This window comes from Callorhinchus milii, unplaced genomic scaffold (genome assembly GCF_018977255.1).
Source record: "Callorhinchus milii isolate IMCB2004 unplaced genomic scaffold, IMCB_Cmil_1.0 Scaffold1, whole genome shotgun sequence".
NCBI lineage: Eukaryota > Metazoa > Chordata > Chondrichthyes > Chimaeriformes > Callorhinchidae > Callorhinchus > Callorhinchus milii.
In genome coordinates, this window is record NW_024704742.1 from 56990280 (window position 1) to 57009549 (window position 19270).

At 40.7% G+C, this 19270-nt stretch overlaps 1 protein-coding gene across 1 annotated transcript in view; it reads right to left on the minus strand.

Moving 5' to 3' along the window:
• The window catches only part of snx25 (sorting nexin 25), a 119118-nt gene that overhangs the window by 31792 nt on the left and 68056 nt on the right, over window positions 1-19270 (minus strand). Inside the window, exons 6-7 of the mRNA XM_007892828.2 lie at window positions 15213-15283; window positions 5941-6131 (exon numbers count right to left, since the gene is read on the minus strand). Of these exons, the coding sequence (XP_007891019.1) occupies window positions 5941-6131; window positions 15213-15283 (262 nt within the window). The remainder of the gene's footprint in view (window positions 1-5940; window positions 6132-15212; window positions 15284-19270) is intronic.

Consider the following 19270-nt stretch of genomic DNA (forward strand, 5'->3'; position numbering starts at 1 on the left):
TGGTGATGCTGCCAGCACCTGAGGTGAGGAGGCGCTGACGGGAGACAATCAGGAGAGCCTCGGTCTTGTTGATGTTCAACTGAAGAAAGTTAGCTCTCATCCAGGACTTGATGTCTGACATTCTGTCAGGACAGCAGTGGTCCTGAAGTCAAAGGTGAAGGGCGAGAGGTAGAGTTGAGTGTCAGACGCATACATGTGGAAGTTGACCCCATGTCTGCGGATGATGTCACCAAGAGGGAGCATATAGAATCATAGGGGCAGATAAATTGCTCATTTACTTCATGGCTGTCTGTGGGACATTGCTGTGTGCAAATTTGTTTCCCTGCCGACCTACAAATACACAGTCACTATATTGGACAACAATTCTTTGTGAAGCGTTGGAGACATTTCAATGTTACCGTCACCTATATCAAATGCAGATCAACTCTAGCAAGCCTCTTCACAACTTTTTCTCATGTCCAAATCACTTATATACAAGGAGAACAATTGGGCTCCCAGTGCAGGCCTCCTCCTCCCAGGCCACGTCATTTGCTACATCTTGGCACTTCTGGAAACATCCATTTACTCCCACTCTTTGTTTCACATCCTTTAGCCCAACCCTGGAGCTACGGTGTCATTTTGCCTTTAATAGAATGGACATTATGTGCAAGAGTAATTTTTTTTATTTCTTCCAGCAGATTTCCTCTAATAGTCTTCTCATTCCACCTCCTCTCCTGAAGTTGTTTCTGACTCATTTTTCCATCTGCAGGTGTACAGTTTTACAGGAGCCTTTTTTGACTCCTCTAGATAGCCATTATTCATCTGTGAGCTTGACACGAGCAGGCTATTAAACAGTGGAACGGGGTGGGTGGGGCAAACTAAACTCTAGCATATCCACACTTAACTCATCGGCGTCCCAGTGGAGTCTCTGGATAGCATTTGGAACTGGATGATTTTCCTCTACTAATCCAAGGCACCAAGGCTACATGTAATGGTTTATCACTCATTGATCTGACTGATAATAATATAATCCTTGAATTTGATATAGCGCCTTATTATGTCTTTGAGACGTCTCAAACCGCTTGAAAAAAAACTGTCAAGTGAATTGACTGTATATTTTGTGGGCGAACGCGGCAGCCAATTGCGCACAGCAGTGTCTCACAAATTATCACTTTTTTAAAAAAAAACCTTGAAGGGTTATCGCCGAAAAAACGATCTGTCAATCAACTAACAATCGGGTTCATGCTTACTGCTAACTCAGGATAGTCCATGATTCAAATCTGTCAATTCCTGGTCTAATAATTCATTGAGTGTTGAATTTACCCAATGGAAAAGGAAACTAAGAATAACTATTTCAAACAGTTTTTGAAAGTCCACAAGTAGAAATATCCGCTGTGTTCTCCTTAGCTACTTTTTTTTAAGTAACCTACTCCAAAAAGTTCTACAACCCAATTATATCCAGCTCATTTTCATTTCCTGCTCCCATTTTCCTTGGGTATATGGGCTAATGGGAACAACCTAAATATATGAAGATTTTTAAAAATGTCCATTGAAATCCTCCAGCTCTCTCTTTGTTTACATCACCAGACCTGCATAGACTACTTTTATCTCCTTTTTTCCCTGGCCCTAAACTTCTCCACACCACCCCCTCCTTCTGCCACAACCCTTACCACTCCCTCTCCCTACACTCCTTTGCCCCGATTACTCCCCTTACAATTTACTGTCCCATTTCCAACCTGCCCTTCCTTGCCAAAGTTTTGGAACGTGTGGTTGCGAACCAGCTTTGCCCACCTTCCACAAGCCTCTCCATTCTAGTTTCCACCCTGCCCACAGCACAGAGGCAGCATCTGTCAAAGTCACAAACAACGTCCTCTCTCTCTGTGACCAGGGTTCCCTCTGCCTCCTCGTCCTCTTGGACACAGTCGACCACGCCATCTTCATCCACTGCCTTTCCTCCCTCATCCACCTCAGTGGACTGGCTCGAGTCCTACCTAACAAACTGCCTTCACTTTATCTCCTCAAATGGTTTCTCCTCCTTTCCAATCAACTGTGGTGTATTCCAGGGCTCCATCCTTGGCCCCCTCCTCTTCCTCATCTGTATGGTCCCTCTTGGCAATGTCATCCACAGACACGTGGTCAACTTCCACATGTATGCAGATGACACACAAATTTACTTCTTCTTTCCAGTTGCAACTCCAAGTTCGTCGATGTTCTGTTGGCTTCTTTGGCCTGGATGAATGCAAACTTCTTGCAACTAAATGTTGACAAGATGGAAGCCATAGTCCTTGGCTCCCATCAATGTCTTCTGTCCTGGGGCTCTGACCTCTTCAATGTCCCCGGCCTATTCTTCAGACTCAATGAACAGGGGCGCAACCTAATCGTCAGGTTCAACCCACAGCTTACCCCACAACCAGTCCCTGACCAAGACGCCTTCCTCCACCTCCGCCACATTGCCCGCCTCAAACTGTACTTTACCCCAAATGCAGCCAAAACACTCATTCATGCATTTGTCACTTCCTGACTCGACTTTTCAAATGCCCTCTTTGCCAGTCTCCCCAGCTTGCCATCCACAAGATCCAGCTGATCCCAAACTCCACCATTTGTATACTCACTCGTATTGAACTCTGTACACCCATCACACCAGTTCTAGCCACGCTCCATTGGCTCCCTATCACCGAACAGATCAATTTCAAAATCATCACACTTGTTTTCAAATCCCTTCATGCTCTGGCACCTCCCTACCTCTCCAAACTTACCACCCAGCCCACTACCCGCTGCCTCCATTTGACTAGCACCAGCCTCCTGCATGTCCCTCATTCCTTGCGTTCTACCATCGGTGGACACACTTTTAGCCACTACCGAAACTCTGGAAGACTCTTCCTCTATCCCTCCACCTTGCCCCTTCCTTCCCCATCTTCAGATCATGTCTGAAGACCTTCCTCTTCGACCGTGCCTAAGATCACCTCCTGCCTCCTCGGTATAGTGCTCTGCGACGCTCAAGCTCTCTGAGGGGCACTATATAAATGCATGTTGTTGTGCAATTCAATGAACATATGAACAGTTTTCAAGCGTTAATGGACCATTGGACCTTATTCCCAATCTCCAGGTTGACACTGTCCACAACTTTTACAGGACTTTAAGTCTGCAAAATGTTTATGTCTCTGATTTATTTTAGTTATATATGAAGTGTAAATAAACGTGCACAAGTCGCAACAGTCGGGACCATAACATTTAATACAATGCACGTCAAATAAGAGTTATGCATTAAGTTTACCTCGTAGAATTGGAGAATCCGGTACCTTTCCTGTTAGGTCTTTGTGACTATCTTGCATTTATTGTTTGGGGGCATGATGACGGGTAACAAGTGAACGATTCATTGACTGCATTGACTACACAATGCTCCTGTGATGCATCTCACGTGACCAGAGGTGCAAGTTAAAACATGACAAACTCAAAGAAATGCACCACCACATACGAAGGGGACTGACAACACAATAGGAAAAAACACTTAATTCAATTGATAATTTGATCCCTGACAGGGAAGTCAAAAATATTAAATAGAAAAATAAATCCTGGCATATGATCAGCACTTTTAAAATAAGAGTATTGTCATTTTATCAGAAAAATATTCTGCGCTCACGATAAAGTAGTATCTCTAGACATGACCTCATTTACTGAGCTGTAGTGTTTCAAACATAGAAGTGTTTCATCAACGCAGCCAGTAGATGAGCTTGTGGTGATAGGAGATAATTTTCATTAGGATTTACATTACTTGGGATCAAAAAATCATTATGACTTAGTCATGTATCCGATTTGTAAAATTCAACTAGTGCAAAGAATTCAAAGTAATTTTTAGTAGAAAACTGAATGGGGCTTAGGTGCATGTACAACTTAGGCAAGTGCACTATTTATAATGAGATGATTTATACAAGTTCATTTATGTTGGTGTGTGACTTTGCTGTGTGCAAAATAACTGCTGTGTTTGCCTTCAACATTCACAGACACTTCACTTAATAGCAATTACTTGTGAAACCTTTGGGTCCATTTCTTGCTGAAAAATTATATATTAGTGATAAATATAATTCTTAATAGATTCCACCAATACATCTTTATTTCGACTTCCTTTCTGAAACCTTCTTATAGTTCCTTCTTCCACCACCTGTGCTGGTAGTTCGTTTCATGTGCCAAGAAATTATTTTAGTAAGAAATAATGTTATTTCAAAATTATTTTACAAAAATAATTTCCTGTACATAACAACCAAATTACATTTGTGTAGCACCTTTCACGTCGGGAGGATGTCCCAAGGCACTTTCTATTCACTCTTGTTGTCCTTATTTTAATGCTCCTCATTTGAGTTTTCCACAAAATAGAAAACCTTACCTGCATCCAAATTCTCTAAAGCCATTAATTTTAAACATGGGCTCTCAAGAAACTTCCTTTTCTTTTCAAGTAGTACCATGAGATCTTTAACATACATTTGAGCAAGCAGACGGGATCTCACTTTTATGTCTTGTTCAAAAAGCAGCACCTAAAAACAATGCAATGTACCACTGGATTGGAGTGTCAGCCTAGACTATGTAGATTCAAGTCCCGACATGGGTTTTCAACCCACAACCTTCTGACTCAGAAGTCTATCACTTATCCTCTGAAGCTCTTTTGACGCAACCATCCAAAGTGAAAGGTGCTACATGAAATGCAAGGAATACAAGGATTAGTGTATTCCAACTAAGCACTCAGTGCTTACAGAAGAATTTTTCAGGTCTTCCCATAACAGGCAGAATAATAATAATAATCCTTGCATTTGATATAGCGCTTTTCACGTCGGGAGGACGTCCCAAAGCGCTTCACAGAACACACTGTAAAGTGAATTGACTGTATATTTGTGGGCGAACGCGGCAGCCAATTGCGCACAGCAATGTCCCACAAACAGTCGTAGATTGAAAATGACCAATTTATTATTGTTTTGGGTTTTGGAGGGATTATTATTAGGCGTGTGGAGTAAGGAAACTTGCCCAAGGTTTCGCCCTGCCTGGAATTGAACTCAGGTCTCTCACTTGCAAAGCGAGTGCTCTAACCACTGAGCTACAGTCCCTTTAATAGCATTAAAGGGACTGAAAGATCAGAAGTTAAACTGCCACGGGGAGAACAAAAAATCCTCCATACATCAAGTAAAATACCAAGAGAGGCACAGAAAACTGCTGAGAGGCATCATCAACATGATGAGTGACATGATGTTATCACCACAGGCACAGTAACTCCGACTAAAGAAAACTCAAAAGTGTTCCCAGAGCTGTAAAGGTTGATGGAAACTTTGGTGTATGGATCATAGTTTTAATGACTGAGAAAACTGACTGACTCTCTTTCCCTATTTTTTCTTCATGTTCCTTACTTCCCAAGTCTTGATCAATCTATTTCCATTTTAAACATCCCAATCAATATGCGTTCTACATTCGCATAAACCTCTGAGTAAACAAAATTTTACTTCTAATTGGTTTGGATCAAAATCTAATACCATGTCCCCTTGTTTAGATCCTATCTAGCTAGTAAATTCCCCTCACTGTTTTAAACACACCTTCATCCTCCTCAGATCTTGGAAAACATTATCCAACCTCAATTGAACTAAACCTTTTCATCTCAGGTATTATTGCTGAAGAGTTGATAATTACCGAGCATCTAAATGTTTCAGATATAAGTTCAGATGGTGTGTTCAGGAGCCTAACTGACACATCACAGATAAGTTCTTGTTCAGCCTTCATCTGCAGTCCTTACACACCATATCACCTTGCCACTGCCACTGTCTGGACAGATGAGGTCTGCTAACTCAGCATAATCCTAAATGCTACAAACCAGAACCAATTGGCAATAATAATTTCACTCATTTGAGTAGAACTCGCTTAAGGTCTGAAGGAAAGTCCCTTTCAACTTCTCAAATTATGATACCTTGACTTTGTCTCTTTTACCTTTTGGTTCGAAGGTGCATCTGTTTCATCGCAGACACCATCCTCTTGCTGGCCATACACTGGACCCCCCAGAGATTTTATTCGCTTCTCACACTGTTTCTTGGCAACTGTGAGCTGGTTGATGTATCTCTTCATATTACGAGCACGCAGGAGATCTGCTTTCATAGCAGCAGCTTCTTTTCCTTTGCTATCTGTATTGGGCATTAAAGCAACAAACTTAATCATTGGGGAAAGTCCATAGATTCTGCACATCATACGAACCAGATTTCTAAATCAATTTACACCAAATGTCAGCCTAAAACAACAACAAATTGCATTTACACAGTACTTTTCATGTCAAGAGGTCGTCCCACAGTGAGCAGTAAGTTAGCATAGTCAAGCCTGGAAGTGATGAAAGCATGGATAAGGGTCTTGATGGCCCAAGGCGAGAGTTAGTAGCAGAGGCAGGCAATATTGCAGAGGTGGAGGAAGGCTGAACGTGTCAAGGCACAGATGTGGCACAGATGCCTTGGTAGCACTTTCGCTTCTGAGTCATAAGGTTGCTGGAACACGATTTGGAGTCTTATAGGTTAGAGGCTACACAATTCCAATGCTGTACTGGGGGAGTGCTGCATTGCTGGAGGTGCTCACCTCACTTAAGATTTTACATTGAGATATTTACTGCCTGCTCAGGTGGACATTGAAGATCTCATGACAATATTTGAAAAGAAAAGAGCATTTCTCCCAGTGTCCTAGCCAACAATTCTCCAAATAAAATTGGACATTTACTTCATGGCTATTTGTGGGACATTAGCTAGCTTGCATGAATTGGCTACTGCATTTGTCCGTAAGACTTCTTGACAACAATTACCAATATACATCCAATGTATATTGACAACAGTATACAGTTGACAACAATATACACCCATGCAAGGATTATTAATTAAATGGGAGATTGGTCTGGTCTCCAAACTGCTGGGGCGTAAGAATAGTAATATTAGAAACTCAACCTGGGACAAGATTTATACTTCACATAACAGAGCATTTAATGAGTCGCAAATTATTAAATTTAGTTTTAACTTGAAGTCAATTTCTGCAGCTTGTTTTAAAAATTTACAGAAAACTGGGAATAAAAACTTGGATTATGATGCACCTTTATAATAATAACAATCCTTACATCCATATATCACCTTACCACATCATTGAAATGTCTAGAAGCGCTTCAAAGGATTTACTGCAAAGTGTATTTGTAAGCGATCTTATAGGCTTCATCATGTGAAAGCATCTTATCGAGCTTCACTTGTAATTACTATCAAGTATAGGAAAACGTGGCAGACATTTGCACCAGTAGAAACTCCTATGAGATGATCACAAATTAATCTGAAGGCCTGCTGGCCAGGACAAGGGGGAAACTCCCTCCTGTTTCTGATAAGTGCCATAACAGTTTGTTATGCAACCTCTGCACCTGCAGTTACCGGAATAAACTATAGTGCAAGTCCTCAGGGACCATGTCAGTGTACAATGTGGGTAATAGATCACAGCCAACACAGATCAAAATACAGGGGTAGAGATGAGGAAGTTACTTACTAATGCAAGTTTCTGTGTTTTTTTAAAACAATATTTGAATACCAGGGAGTGACTTCCAATAGTATGATTTGTACACTTCAAGCTTTGATGCTATTTGTGGCTATTCAGATTTCAGCCTGTGAGAAATGGAGATGTCTTGGTGAGGGCGAGCATGTCAATGTTTCCATCATCAATAAGGTTGTGTACAGTGAGGGCTTTGTTAGAGAGGGAGCGGACGTTTTTGTATGGTGGTACGGAGGGGGCAGGTGGCAGAGGAATATGCGAGATGAGAGGGGGAGGATTGACCGGGAGGGTGGGAATGTCGTTGAGGGAGGAGGTTCAAACTGTGGGAGAAAAGAGAAGGGCTGCAACCAAAGAGCTTCACCCAGCAAACAAGGCCACCACATTTGGTCGCTCCTTACTTTTTAATCGTCCCCATGTTTAACAGACGTTCCTCATTCCATAGAAATAGTGACCTGCTTATGCAGAAGTAATGTACTTGTGGTTTCACAAGTTACCTTACAAGGCATATTTTTAAATGTTTCCTCATTTACTCTGCTGAATTACTTGGGATCTTAAATGGTTCATCATCAACTAACAGGATGTGTGTGCTTTGGTTGCTGGAGAGACATGTGAAAAGGTTTCACTTCCCCTCAGTGAGAAACCAATTCAAGACTCAAATTGTGACTCCGACCTGCAGCTGTCAATACATTGACCAAAGCATCTGTGTGCGATGGGCTAGGTTTGATAGAGGTCAACAGAACCATAAAGCTCAGGGCTTTGATCACAAGACAATGAGACTTCTGAGGCGCCAAATTCCAACCAGCCTTAGCCTGTAAGATCATTTTGTAGTACAATTTAAGATAGTGCAAAAATGTTTTGTTAAAAAGCAAATCCTTAAATTCTGCTTTAAATTAGAACAAATGGATCTTTTTTTAAAAAAGACTGCAAAAAAGAACTTTCAAATTAATAGTAAATTGAAGCATTTTCCAGAATTCTGTGCAATCTTAAATTTGAAGAAAAATTATCTTAAGACCAGGAGAAATTGTAAACCTCAGAACTCATCTTGAACTTCAAAGGTGGAGCAAGCTGCTTTGTTCTGACATTTGAAGGAACAAAATGTTCTGACATTCTGACATTCAGGAATGTTCTGATATTCCAAGGAACATGGAAAAGAAGTGCTCCATTTCTGGGGGGGGGGGGGGGGGGGGGGGCAGGGAGGTGTGCCTCTGCAAGTGTCAGATCAAAAAATATCTCACCTGCTAACTTTACGTCTTCAACTTTGCACCTTTACATTTTACGCCAGCAATAATGTTATTGTTATAATGAATCTCATATTTTACCCCTATGATTTACTAAATATTGTGTGTATATTGCACAGCAAGTTCCCAATCCTGGCCTGGCCAGCAGGGGGAGGCATCCAGCAGAGGTTTTCACATTTTGAAGAGGGAAACAATAGCTTTCTTAATGTTGTGTGTAGTGGAGGGGAGCTCAAGGGAGTCAGGGGGTGGGAAGGAAGGCATGATTTAGGGTAAGGGTGAAGAGAGTTGGTGATGATGCAACAACTAATGGTAATGCCCCACACTGCCAGTAGAAAGCTTAACTCAAGACTTAATCCTTGGCTCCAGCCATAATAATAATAATCCTTGCATTTGATATTGTGCCTTATCACATCTGCAAGACGTCTCAAACCGCTTGTAAATGTACTGTCAAGTGAATTAACTATATTTTGTGGGCGAAATGCAGCAACCAACTGCGCACAGCAGTGTCCCACAAACAGTCATGGACTGAAGTGACCAATTCATTATTTTTTGAAGGAATTATTACCCCCGGAAAAGCAATCCGCCAATCGACTAACAACCGGGTTCCATTTACTCCTACTTACTGCTAGGTGAACAGAGGCGCGTGGAGTAACGAAACTTGCCCAACATTTGACCCTGCCAGGAATCAAACTCAGGTCTCCCACTTGCGAGGCCAACAAGGCTAACAAACACTGTACAACCCACTAGCTAAATGCAGGACAGTGAATTACTGTCATAAATTATTTTTTCTGAATTTTAGTATTTAAATATAAATTCTTATTTCAATGTATCTTCTGCATAATTTAGATCTGAGAATAGAGTTGAGACAAGATTATGTGCTGTATCCAACTAACTGTTACAAGTTGATGGTCAGAGAGATTTTAACTTGAAGATGTTTAAGAAATGCTGATAGAGTGGTGTTCTAGCTTAGCAAGGCCAACAAGATTTTTTCAATGTGTCGAACAACAAGTCACCTTTACACAATATAAAAATGTTCATCACTTTGTAAAGTTTGTTATTATTTGTCTGCCTCTTCCTCCCCCCCCCTCCCCAGACCTCACTCCATTTAGATATTTTTTCCATTCTCCTCTCTTCAGGCTTCAGGATATGGTCAGGACATTGATAAGGAATTATATATTATGAGGAAATTGAAAAAATGCTTTAAAATAGATAACATTAAAATATAGGCTTAACGACCAGGGAAATGGGGCGAGGGAAGATAACTTTATCAGTCTGGCTCAGTTGGTAGTACTCATGCCTTTGAGTCAGTTGGGTATGGTTCAACCCCCAAGTTAGGACTTTAAGCTGATATCCATGGAACTATTCAAAAAGAAAAGTGAGTTTCTCCCTGTGTTTGGTTAACAATCCCCAAATAAAATTAGTCATTAGCTTTGCAGGCATTTGTGGGACATTGCTGTGCACAATTGGCTACTACATTCGACCACAAAAATACAGAGTCACTACACTTTACAGTGTATATCCTTGAAGCGCTTTGGAATGTCTTCCCAACATGAAAGGCGCTAAATCAAATGCAAGGGTTAATTATTATTATAGCTCCAATGGGGGAAGTTGACACTAGAACATATGTGATGGCTAAATGGCCTCCTCCAGTCATGTAACAATCTATAGGCTAATCCTGATATAGTAGATTCATTTTACAGCATATCCAATGAAACTCTTTGAGACATGATGCAATTACGAAAGGTGCTATAACAAATCCCTGGATTATTTATGCATTTATGTAAAGCAATCAATTAGAAACCTGTAAAACACAGATCTAAGAATATTTTAAGATTTAATTCTAAGCATTGCAACACTTCTTTTACATGCTGTTTACTAGTTTTTTTTAAGAAGTGATGAATGAGCAGATGAATAAGTATTGTACCACTAAATAGCATAAATGTCTTCCTTCTGGTTCTGTGCTACCAACAAAGTTACTTCCACTGAATGAAAATTACAGCTCACCTCACCATCAAGATTCCCAATTCAGAATCAGACGATCTAGTTCAGACATCAGGCCATAAGAATGATGATGGCTTGCATAGGACATGGAGATCCTGATGCAGTAGGGGCGTTTATGTTTATTTTGTTTGGTCAGATTGGGTGTCCAACACAGGCAGATGCCCATCACCATTCTTGTAGCCAAACCAGATGAGTTCCACATTCGTATGCCACTAAGATCTGGAAATTTTCTATTCGCTTGGAACACAGTGCACACTCTTCTCCTTTGCTCAAAAATCATACTACTACCACAAATTGAACCATTTATAATATTTCATTGCCAGGCACGACACCTTGGAGCCAGCTCTGCCCTAAGGATACTCCATTTATCTCTTTCAGAGGATAGTCACTTACTGGTGATTGGACATCCAGGTTTGAATCATCACTAAGTAGATACCAGGAACTTCTTGCAAGCTCTGAACTGCAGGAAAGCATTGTTACCACCCTGAGACACACTTCCTTACCCATCGAGCAAAGGCTACAACAGATGGAAGTGCAAAGTTAGAAGCAGCAGTTTCTGCATTCCAATCAAGGTGGATACCAAGCTCTGGATATATGAACAGGTCCTCACAAACCCAGACTCCAACTAACATCTTCTGGAAGCTGTTGTTTGAAGCCTCAGAGTTTCCTCATCAGCCTTGTGTGCACATTAAAAATAGTACATTTCCCAGCCAAAACATCCTTCACCTTTATAAACAAAGCGACATAAACACACAAACACATGCATGAATAAACAAACATACCCACCAACACAACCAAACAGAGCACCCAGACTCACACACACACACAAACATCTGCAGACATTAACCCACATACACAAGCACACATTTTTTCCACTTCAGTTAAAACGCCCTGGATGGTAGCAATAAAGGTGATGCTGCCTTGAGTGATCTGATTTGATGGGCAGCTCTTTGAGCAATAACGTGCACTCCAAAGTCAATATCCTGTGAAGGAATATTTAAGCAGCGGCTGTGTTTGGAAGTTTTCTGACAGCTGCTCTCAAACCATTGCCACAGCTGTGTGAGCAGCAGGGTGGAATCACACTGCAGCAAGTGCTGCATCAGTCAAGCAGCCAAACTCCTCTGCCAAACCCCGACCCCTTTACTCACCATTTAACAGCAAATCAGCAACCTTAACTGTACATATTTGAACAGTCTGTACACCCCACCTCCCCTCCCGCACCCCCCCCCCCCCACACACACCCATTTCTCAATAAGCAATCTGACATTCCTCATGGTCCTGTCCAGAGTTCTTAACATTTACGTTTGCGCAGAATTTTACAAAAGTTCTTAAGTTTCACCTTAATTTGAAACTGTTTTTCCCACAGTTCCCTCCACATTCTGTTATCTTTTATCCGAATTGAAGTATGGATCTTAAGCACTGCTGCTTAAGCACTGCAAGAAAAAACCCGGCTTCCAAATAAGGAGGATTTTTAATTTTTTTTTAAAGAATCTTGAACTTTGAGGTAATGGTGTTAAGGCTGAGTGCAAGAAGAATTTGGGGAACGGTAGTTAAGGAACAGGGATAGGTCAAGGGAAGGTTTTTTGAGGACGGGTACAATTAAAGCAGTTTTGAATAGGGTGGGATGGTGCTAGTGGACAGAAAGGTTGATGGTATCCTTTAGTAAGCAGGCAAGGAGGTGTAGCTGGGAGTCAGAAGAGGGAGAGAGCCAGGGCCAGGGTCAAGGGAGCAAGTGGTGGACTTCATTCGGAAGAGGGAAGAGGCGATGAAAGAGGGAGAGGGGTTGAAGATGTAGAGATAGGGTGAGGTTGGAGGGAGAGATTGTCCCAAGGCACTGGACAGTGCAGGATTTGTACCACCTCATAAACAAACCAGTAGCATAAAGAAGCACACTGTAATAAGACTGCACTCTTGTAAGGGCCAAAATGCATCTTGTCTCTGTTCAAAATGCCTAATGAACACAATCAACAACAACTTGCACTTATATAGCGCCTTCCACCCAGGGTAGCATCTCAGAGCGCTTAACAATGGCAGAGCATGAGCCCGAGCCAGGGTGGGGGAAGGGAGGTGGCCATAAGCACGGTCGAAAAGGAAGGTTTTCAGACCAGACTTGAAAAGGGGGAGAGAGGAGGCAAGGCAGAGGGATTGAAGGAGAGTGTTCCAGAGTTTCAGAGCGTAATGGCTGAAAGTTGACTCCAATGGTGGAGTGGAGGGTGCGAGGGACGAGCAGGAGGCCAGTGCCAGTCGAGTGGAGGCGCTGGGTGGTGGATTGGGGAGTGAGGAGATTGGAGAGGTAGGGAGATGCCAGAGAGTGAATGGATTTGAACACTATTGTGAGGATCTTGAAGTCGATCCGTTTGGTGATGGGGAGCCAGTGGAGCCTGGCCAGAAATCGATAACTAAATGAAGTGGGAGCCTTCTTATATAATAGGTTAACCACAATGCTATGTGCATTACACTCATAACTACTTTTTATGAGTGATGATTCAGACCAATGCCTATCTGAGTAAACAAATCTCATCATCACATCTTTCCAGTGTAGCATTTGTTAAATTTATCAGTGAAGGAAATAGGCTTGTCCAAAATACCTAATGGTGTAATAATCTACAGTTATGTCTTTATTAGTGTGATAATATTTCCATCTTAAAACATTAATGCCATTTGTAGTTACTTGCAATGCTGGCATTCAGTTTCACAGTTAATGACAGTACATGTGCCCGTTTTTAAGATGACTTAATTTCTTGGAAAAAAACAGTTGGGGAAATTCTGTGCACATTCACAATAACTGTACAAAGATACTGTACTTCCAGTGTGAATGATTCAGTTAAATAAATGTCATGTAATGTCACAGTATATGGGTGTGAACAATTGCAATCTTCCATGTGACAATGAAGTGATGAGGCTCCATATAAAGAACTGCCACTTCTCTTTGTATTTAAATCTGCCTTTCCTACAGATTTGTCTGAGGTTTGTTTTCAATCTTTCAAAATTCTTTTGTTTGGTATAATTCATTTTTTAACAGATTGTCCCCACCCCCTCCCACCACCATAAAAATATGATACACGTCAGTGAATGGTGTTAAGCTCAGCAGGACCGCTGACTTGAAGTAGTTTGTGAGACTGACCGCTCGGGAGCTATAACAGCAACAACTCACATTTATATTTATGTGCCTTTCATGTAGGATAATGCCGTGGAGCACTTTACAAAGACAAGGGTCACTTCACAGAATATACCATAAAGTGAATTGACTGTATATTTTGTGGGAGAAATTAGGCAGCCAATTTCGCACAGCAGTCTTCCACAAACAGTCGTGGATTCAGTGACCAAATTATTATTCAGTTCTTGCTGTCAGGCTCAGTAACCCTATTAAAGCCACATCTTCATGACAGTACTAGTGAGCCCAAGGTAAAAAAAATATTAAAATATTTAAGTTGCAATGGACAGAACCAAAAGATTGGAATGTTACTCAATGTTGTTTGGAGCAGCTCGATTTTTATGAATAACGGCAGTGTTGACATTCCCTCCTATGCTTCTAGAAGTCACACCTCTGCTATAATTCACAGATTGCCTGGTCCCCATGGTGATGCATCATGTCTATGAGCTACCACAGTCGCAGCTCATAGGTTCTACAGATACTTAAATGCATTGTTTAGACAACTATACAAATGGATGATTAGTTACATTTATTAGGGTGAAAATTCCAACCTGTGCTGTGTTAATCAGCACATCACTGAAACTTCCACCCAGTCAATAACACATTAAATGGGAAAAACAGCTAGTGTGGCCTTTCCACTACTCCAGCACAATAGTTTTTTTTCTGAGTTAAGAAAGTGTAACATTAACATTGGGAGTCCAATGCCTCAATCCAGCTCAATTTAAAAGCCGCTGACACGAGCACGTGAAGATACTACACACAAGGGAAATGGTGCTATATAAAAGTAAAATTGCCGGTGAATACTAAAAATTTACCAATTAAAATTGGAAAAAGATAAGCCCAAGCATAGGGTGGCCACAAAGACACAGTGTAGAAATTATTCATGTGGCTATAGATAAATGGCACTTCATTTCTACACGGTGTTCACAAAGTCCCGTTACCCCGTTTTTGTTTCTTACAATGAATTTTCATTTTCTGTTTGCTAATGAGTCAAGTGTAACAATGTCTGATACCAGTAACTTCCTCATCACTCCATCCATGTTACGGTAGATTTCACACCGAATATGGTGACAGATCATTATCTGGCATGAAAATGCTGGTGCTCACACCAATCCTCTAGATGTCTAAACGGTTGTACTGAATACAATTAAGTACTTCTAAATGCAATAATCATCATTCATCCACAAGTTTCTGTTGGGCAATGCACTGCATACAAATAAGCCATGGGGGTAACAGGACTTTGTGAATACCCTGTACGGGTTGCTTATAGATTTACATAGAGAATAGGTGGAGCTCATTAGATCACTTACCTTTTGACTTCTTCATCTGTGGCAAGCTGCTGATTGTAGTTGCCTGAATTATTTCAACGACAATTTGATACCTGTTTTTTTGTTTAAAAAAGAGAGAAATTGAAATTTTATTATTGATTATTACCCTAACAGTGAGTACTGTACAAATTTTATTTCCATGCAACTGTAACGTCGGGGCATTCAATTCTCAACTGGGTCACCAACATCCATTTCCCTGTCTCCGTGACGTACTTGCATGCCTCCAGGCAGCATGTTGCACACTCTCGATGGGTCAAGGGATGGGGGAAAACTGTCTGGTACTGTTTAAGGGTGTGGAATGATTGACCAAGGAATGGCACTGATGCAGACTAAGGAGACTGGATTGCCTCAAATCACGGGATAGCACAAATGCTGGGAGGTGAAGGTAGACAGAGTAAAACAACAGCAATAAAATGAAAGATACTATTCCAGTCAAGAAGGTCATATGAGGCAACTCAAAACATTCCAAAGATCAAGTGAGATTAAAATCACTCTTACACATCACCGCACCAACCAAGCACCTCAAAATCAACTTCTAATTCACAGCACAAAGGAAGGAAAATACTTTGCCTACTAAAAGCGGCCAACTGAAGCAGGAATAATAAATACATTAAAGTATTTACAGCACTAACATAACTGAAAGTATCATTGCTTGGATTAAATTCTATAAAGGTTTGCATAGGATTTATTTCTTGAGCTATTTTTCACATTTCTTTCACCTGCACAGATTGGAAATCCTCTATTATTCAGGACTGTCTCTAGGAAGGAGCTGAGGTGACGTGATCGATCACCTGAACATTTCTGGAGCAAACATTGTATCGTCTGCAAATAAACAGCTCAGTGAAGACTTGCTATCAATTTGTGAGCCTTCCTGGAGGATCTCTGAATGTTCTTAAATTTATTCAAGAAAGTTATTTTGGGATTAATCTGCTATAGTTCTTGAAGGGATTCCATATTAAAGAATACGTTTAGAATTTATGACAGACCTATGGAACTAGAAGGTGATCTGGATTTCCCATGGGTCAATGTGACATGCAGTACTGTCCTTTAACAGAAGGAGCCTCCGTTTACTGCAGCGAGGATTCCCTATTTACAATCCTGTTTAAATGAATAAAACAGTAATAATCTTTGCATTTGGTATAGCACCTTTCAGGTAGGGAGGACATCTGAAAGTCCTTCACAGGATTTACTGTGAAGTGACTGTATTTGTAGGTGAACAAGGCACACCAATGTCCCACAAACAGCTACGAAACAAATACCCAATTTACTTTTGTGGGATTATTGGCCAGGAAACCGGAAGAATCACTTTTCTCTTTTCAAGGAATGCCATGGGATCTTTAACTTCCACCTGAAAAGGCAGATGGAACCTCAGTTTAATATCTCATCTGAAGAACAAGATCTCCGGCAATGCAGCAGGATAGCAGTGAAGTGTCAGCCTAGATAGACTGCGTCAGTTCACGTCCCAACATGGGGCTTACGATTGAGTGGTGAGAGTACTATGAACTGAGCCAGACTGACAACTACTTTGTAGGCTCTGAAATAATAAAAAATAGCCCCTATTCATTGTCAAAATAGACTACACCAGGTAATTAACAGATTATCTTAGAAGCACAGTCTCTCTGCCACCTCAGAAACATCTCTCCCAAAAGATATCTGGACAACCATTTGCTACTAGGAAAAAATTGTTCTGTTATTTGCATCAAGCATATAATCTTTGCATTTTTATAATCCTAGCATTTCATATAGTACCTTATCATGTAGTCCAGGTGCTCAAAGCTCTTCATAGGATTTCACTATGAAGTGTAGTGACTGTGTATTTGAAAGCAAAAGCAAAATCCGATTTACACACAACGAACATTCATGGTGAATGACCAATATTATCTGCCTATACAACACAGTCATAACACTTCACAGTAAATTTGTAAAGCACTTCGAGACCTCCTCCCAAAATGAAAAGTGCTACATCAAATGCAAGGATTACATAATAAAAATTGGTAACTGATGTTATTGCTCCACTAACCACCGGAATTAAATAGACCACATTCAGAAAGTGTACCATTGCTCATTCAGTACAGGAAATTCAAAGGTTATAAATTCAATGACAAATTGGTTTTGCAACATGAAGTGTTCTAGGGGAAATGAGTCTGTATAGCAAAGCATAGCCAGAATATTACAGCAATACTGAGAAAAAAACAAAATGAGGTCTGCTTATCTTTCCAAACTAATCATTTGGTTGAAAGAATTGTAATTTTGGAAACAGCAGATGGCTACAATGCAAATGGTATTCTCCCCTCCCCTGCCCAGTTAGCATATTTATCACTACAACAGACACGAAAACCATCTGCAGCTTTGCAGCGCAATCAAAGGTGCATGGTTTGAATGTTTTATCATCTTGGCTTTTCACTGACAGCAGCAGAGATATGAAGCCATTACTTATTAAATGAACCAGAAGAAATGAGTTGAATAATATCTTTATTTTATAATGGGACCGGGATGTGCATGTTAACAGTGAAAGTGTGTGTGTATGTGTGTGTGTGGTTATATGTACATTATAAAAAATAATAAATAATCCTTGCATTTGATATAGCACCTTATTACATCATTGAAATATCTCAAAGTGCTTCACAGGATATACTGTAAAGTGGATTGACTTTTTGATTTTGTGGGCGAAACGCAGCAGCCAATTGCACACAACAATGTCCCTCAAACAGCTATGGAGTGAATGACCAATTACATCGACAAGCGAGACTTCAGCTGCGACCAAGGCATCATGAGAATCAAAGTCTTGTGTATGGCGTGACATACAAGAGGCTCACAGAAAATACAGTTCATGGGGCACTTTTTTGCAGTGGTTCTGCCAATCAAAAAGCTATTTCAACCCCACTAGCAGCATTAACTTGTACAATCCATTCCCATTATAAGTAGAGAAAGACAGTCGATTATAAAAACATCCAATCACTGAATCTTGTCACACTGTGTCACTCAGTGCACCTGCATCACACCACATTTTGTGAGCGTTTCTGTGTGGTTGGGGGTGTAACACTGTTTAGAAAAGGTTTATTGAAATGCTATTTTGTTAGGTGCTTGCTGGTTTATTTTCCTTGTTATAATTGATCGGAAAATAGATGTATTTTGGCAGCCTGCAGGAAGCAGATCTGTTTTTTTCAGGAGTTTTTTCAGGACTCAGATGTCCATGGCTGTTGTTTTTAACCATGACTAATCCAGGATTTGCCAAACAATTTGCCACAACAAATAAATAATACAAGCCTATTGACCATGCATTTGTGAAATTAACTCAGACCCTGTTGGTACATAATGTTGCCGTACAATTATTTAAACCAACTTCATTGAGCGAGTAGTAAACATATGGAACAGGCTCTCTGAGTTGACTGTGGAAGCGGAAATATTGATTTTTTTCAAGAACGAATTATATGGATTTCTGTTGGGAAATAATATTTTGGGATACATATATAGTTTGGGACACAACGTATCATGCAACTGCCAGGATGGTGGAAGACAAACTGAATGGACTTTGGTCTTCTTTCGCCTAGCAATTCTTATGTTCTTAACTCAACTGCTTCAATAGACTAGGCTCGAGATTGATGCTGCTAACATGTTTACAATTTTCAGTCACACGGTTACCAAGGAAAAGGCACAGATTACAATTCAGCTCCGGCACCTCAGCCTTCAGCTGATCGAAAGGGTATTTAAATAGATGCACGAGGCAAGGAGCATTCCTTTCACTTATGCACTGACATTGTATAGAAATTTCATGGATGATAATGACAAAGAGAAACAACACATGGAATAATAGGTGACCGGCAGCAAGTTCAAGGCATTAACTCTATCAGGCGTTTGTAACAACGGGCTGCAAGCGCGCAGCTTGAGGAGCTTATGAACGTCAGCACAAGTGTATCTAATTGAATTACTGCTTCAAGCTCCTGCTGGTTATCGTTTGTCCTTCAGTCCAGAGTTAATTTTATTTTTTGTTTTAAAAAAATTAAACTTATTGTTTAACTGTTGGGCTGCCAGCAGGTCCG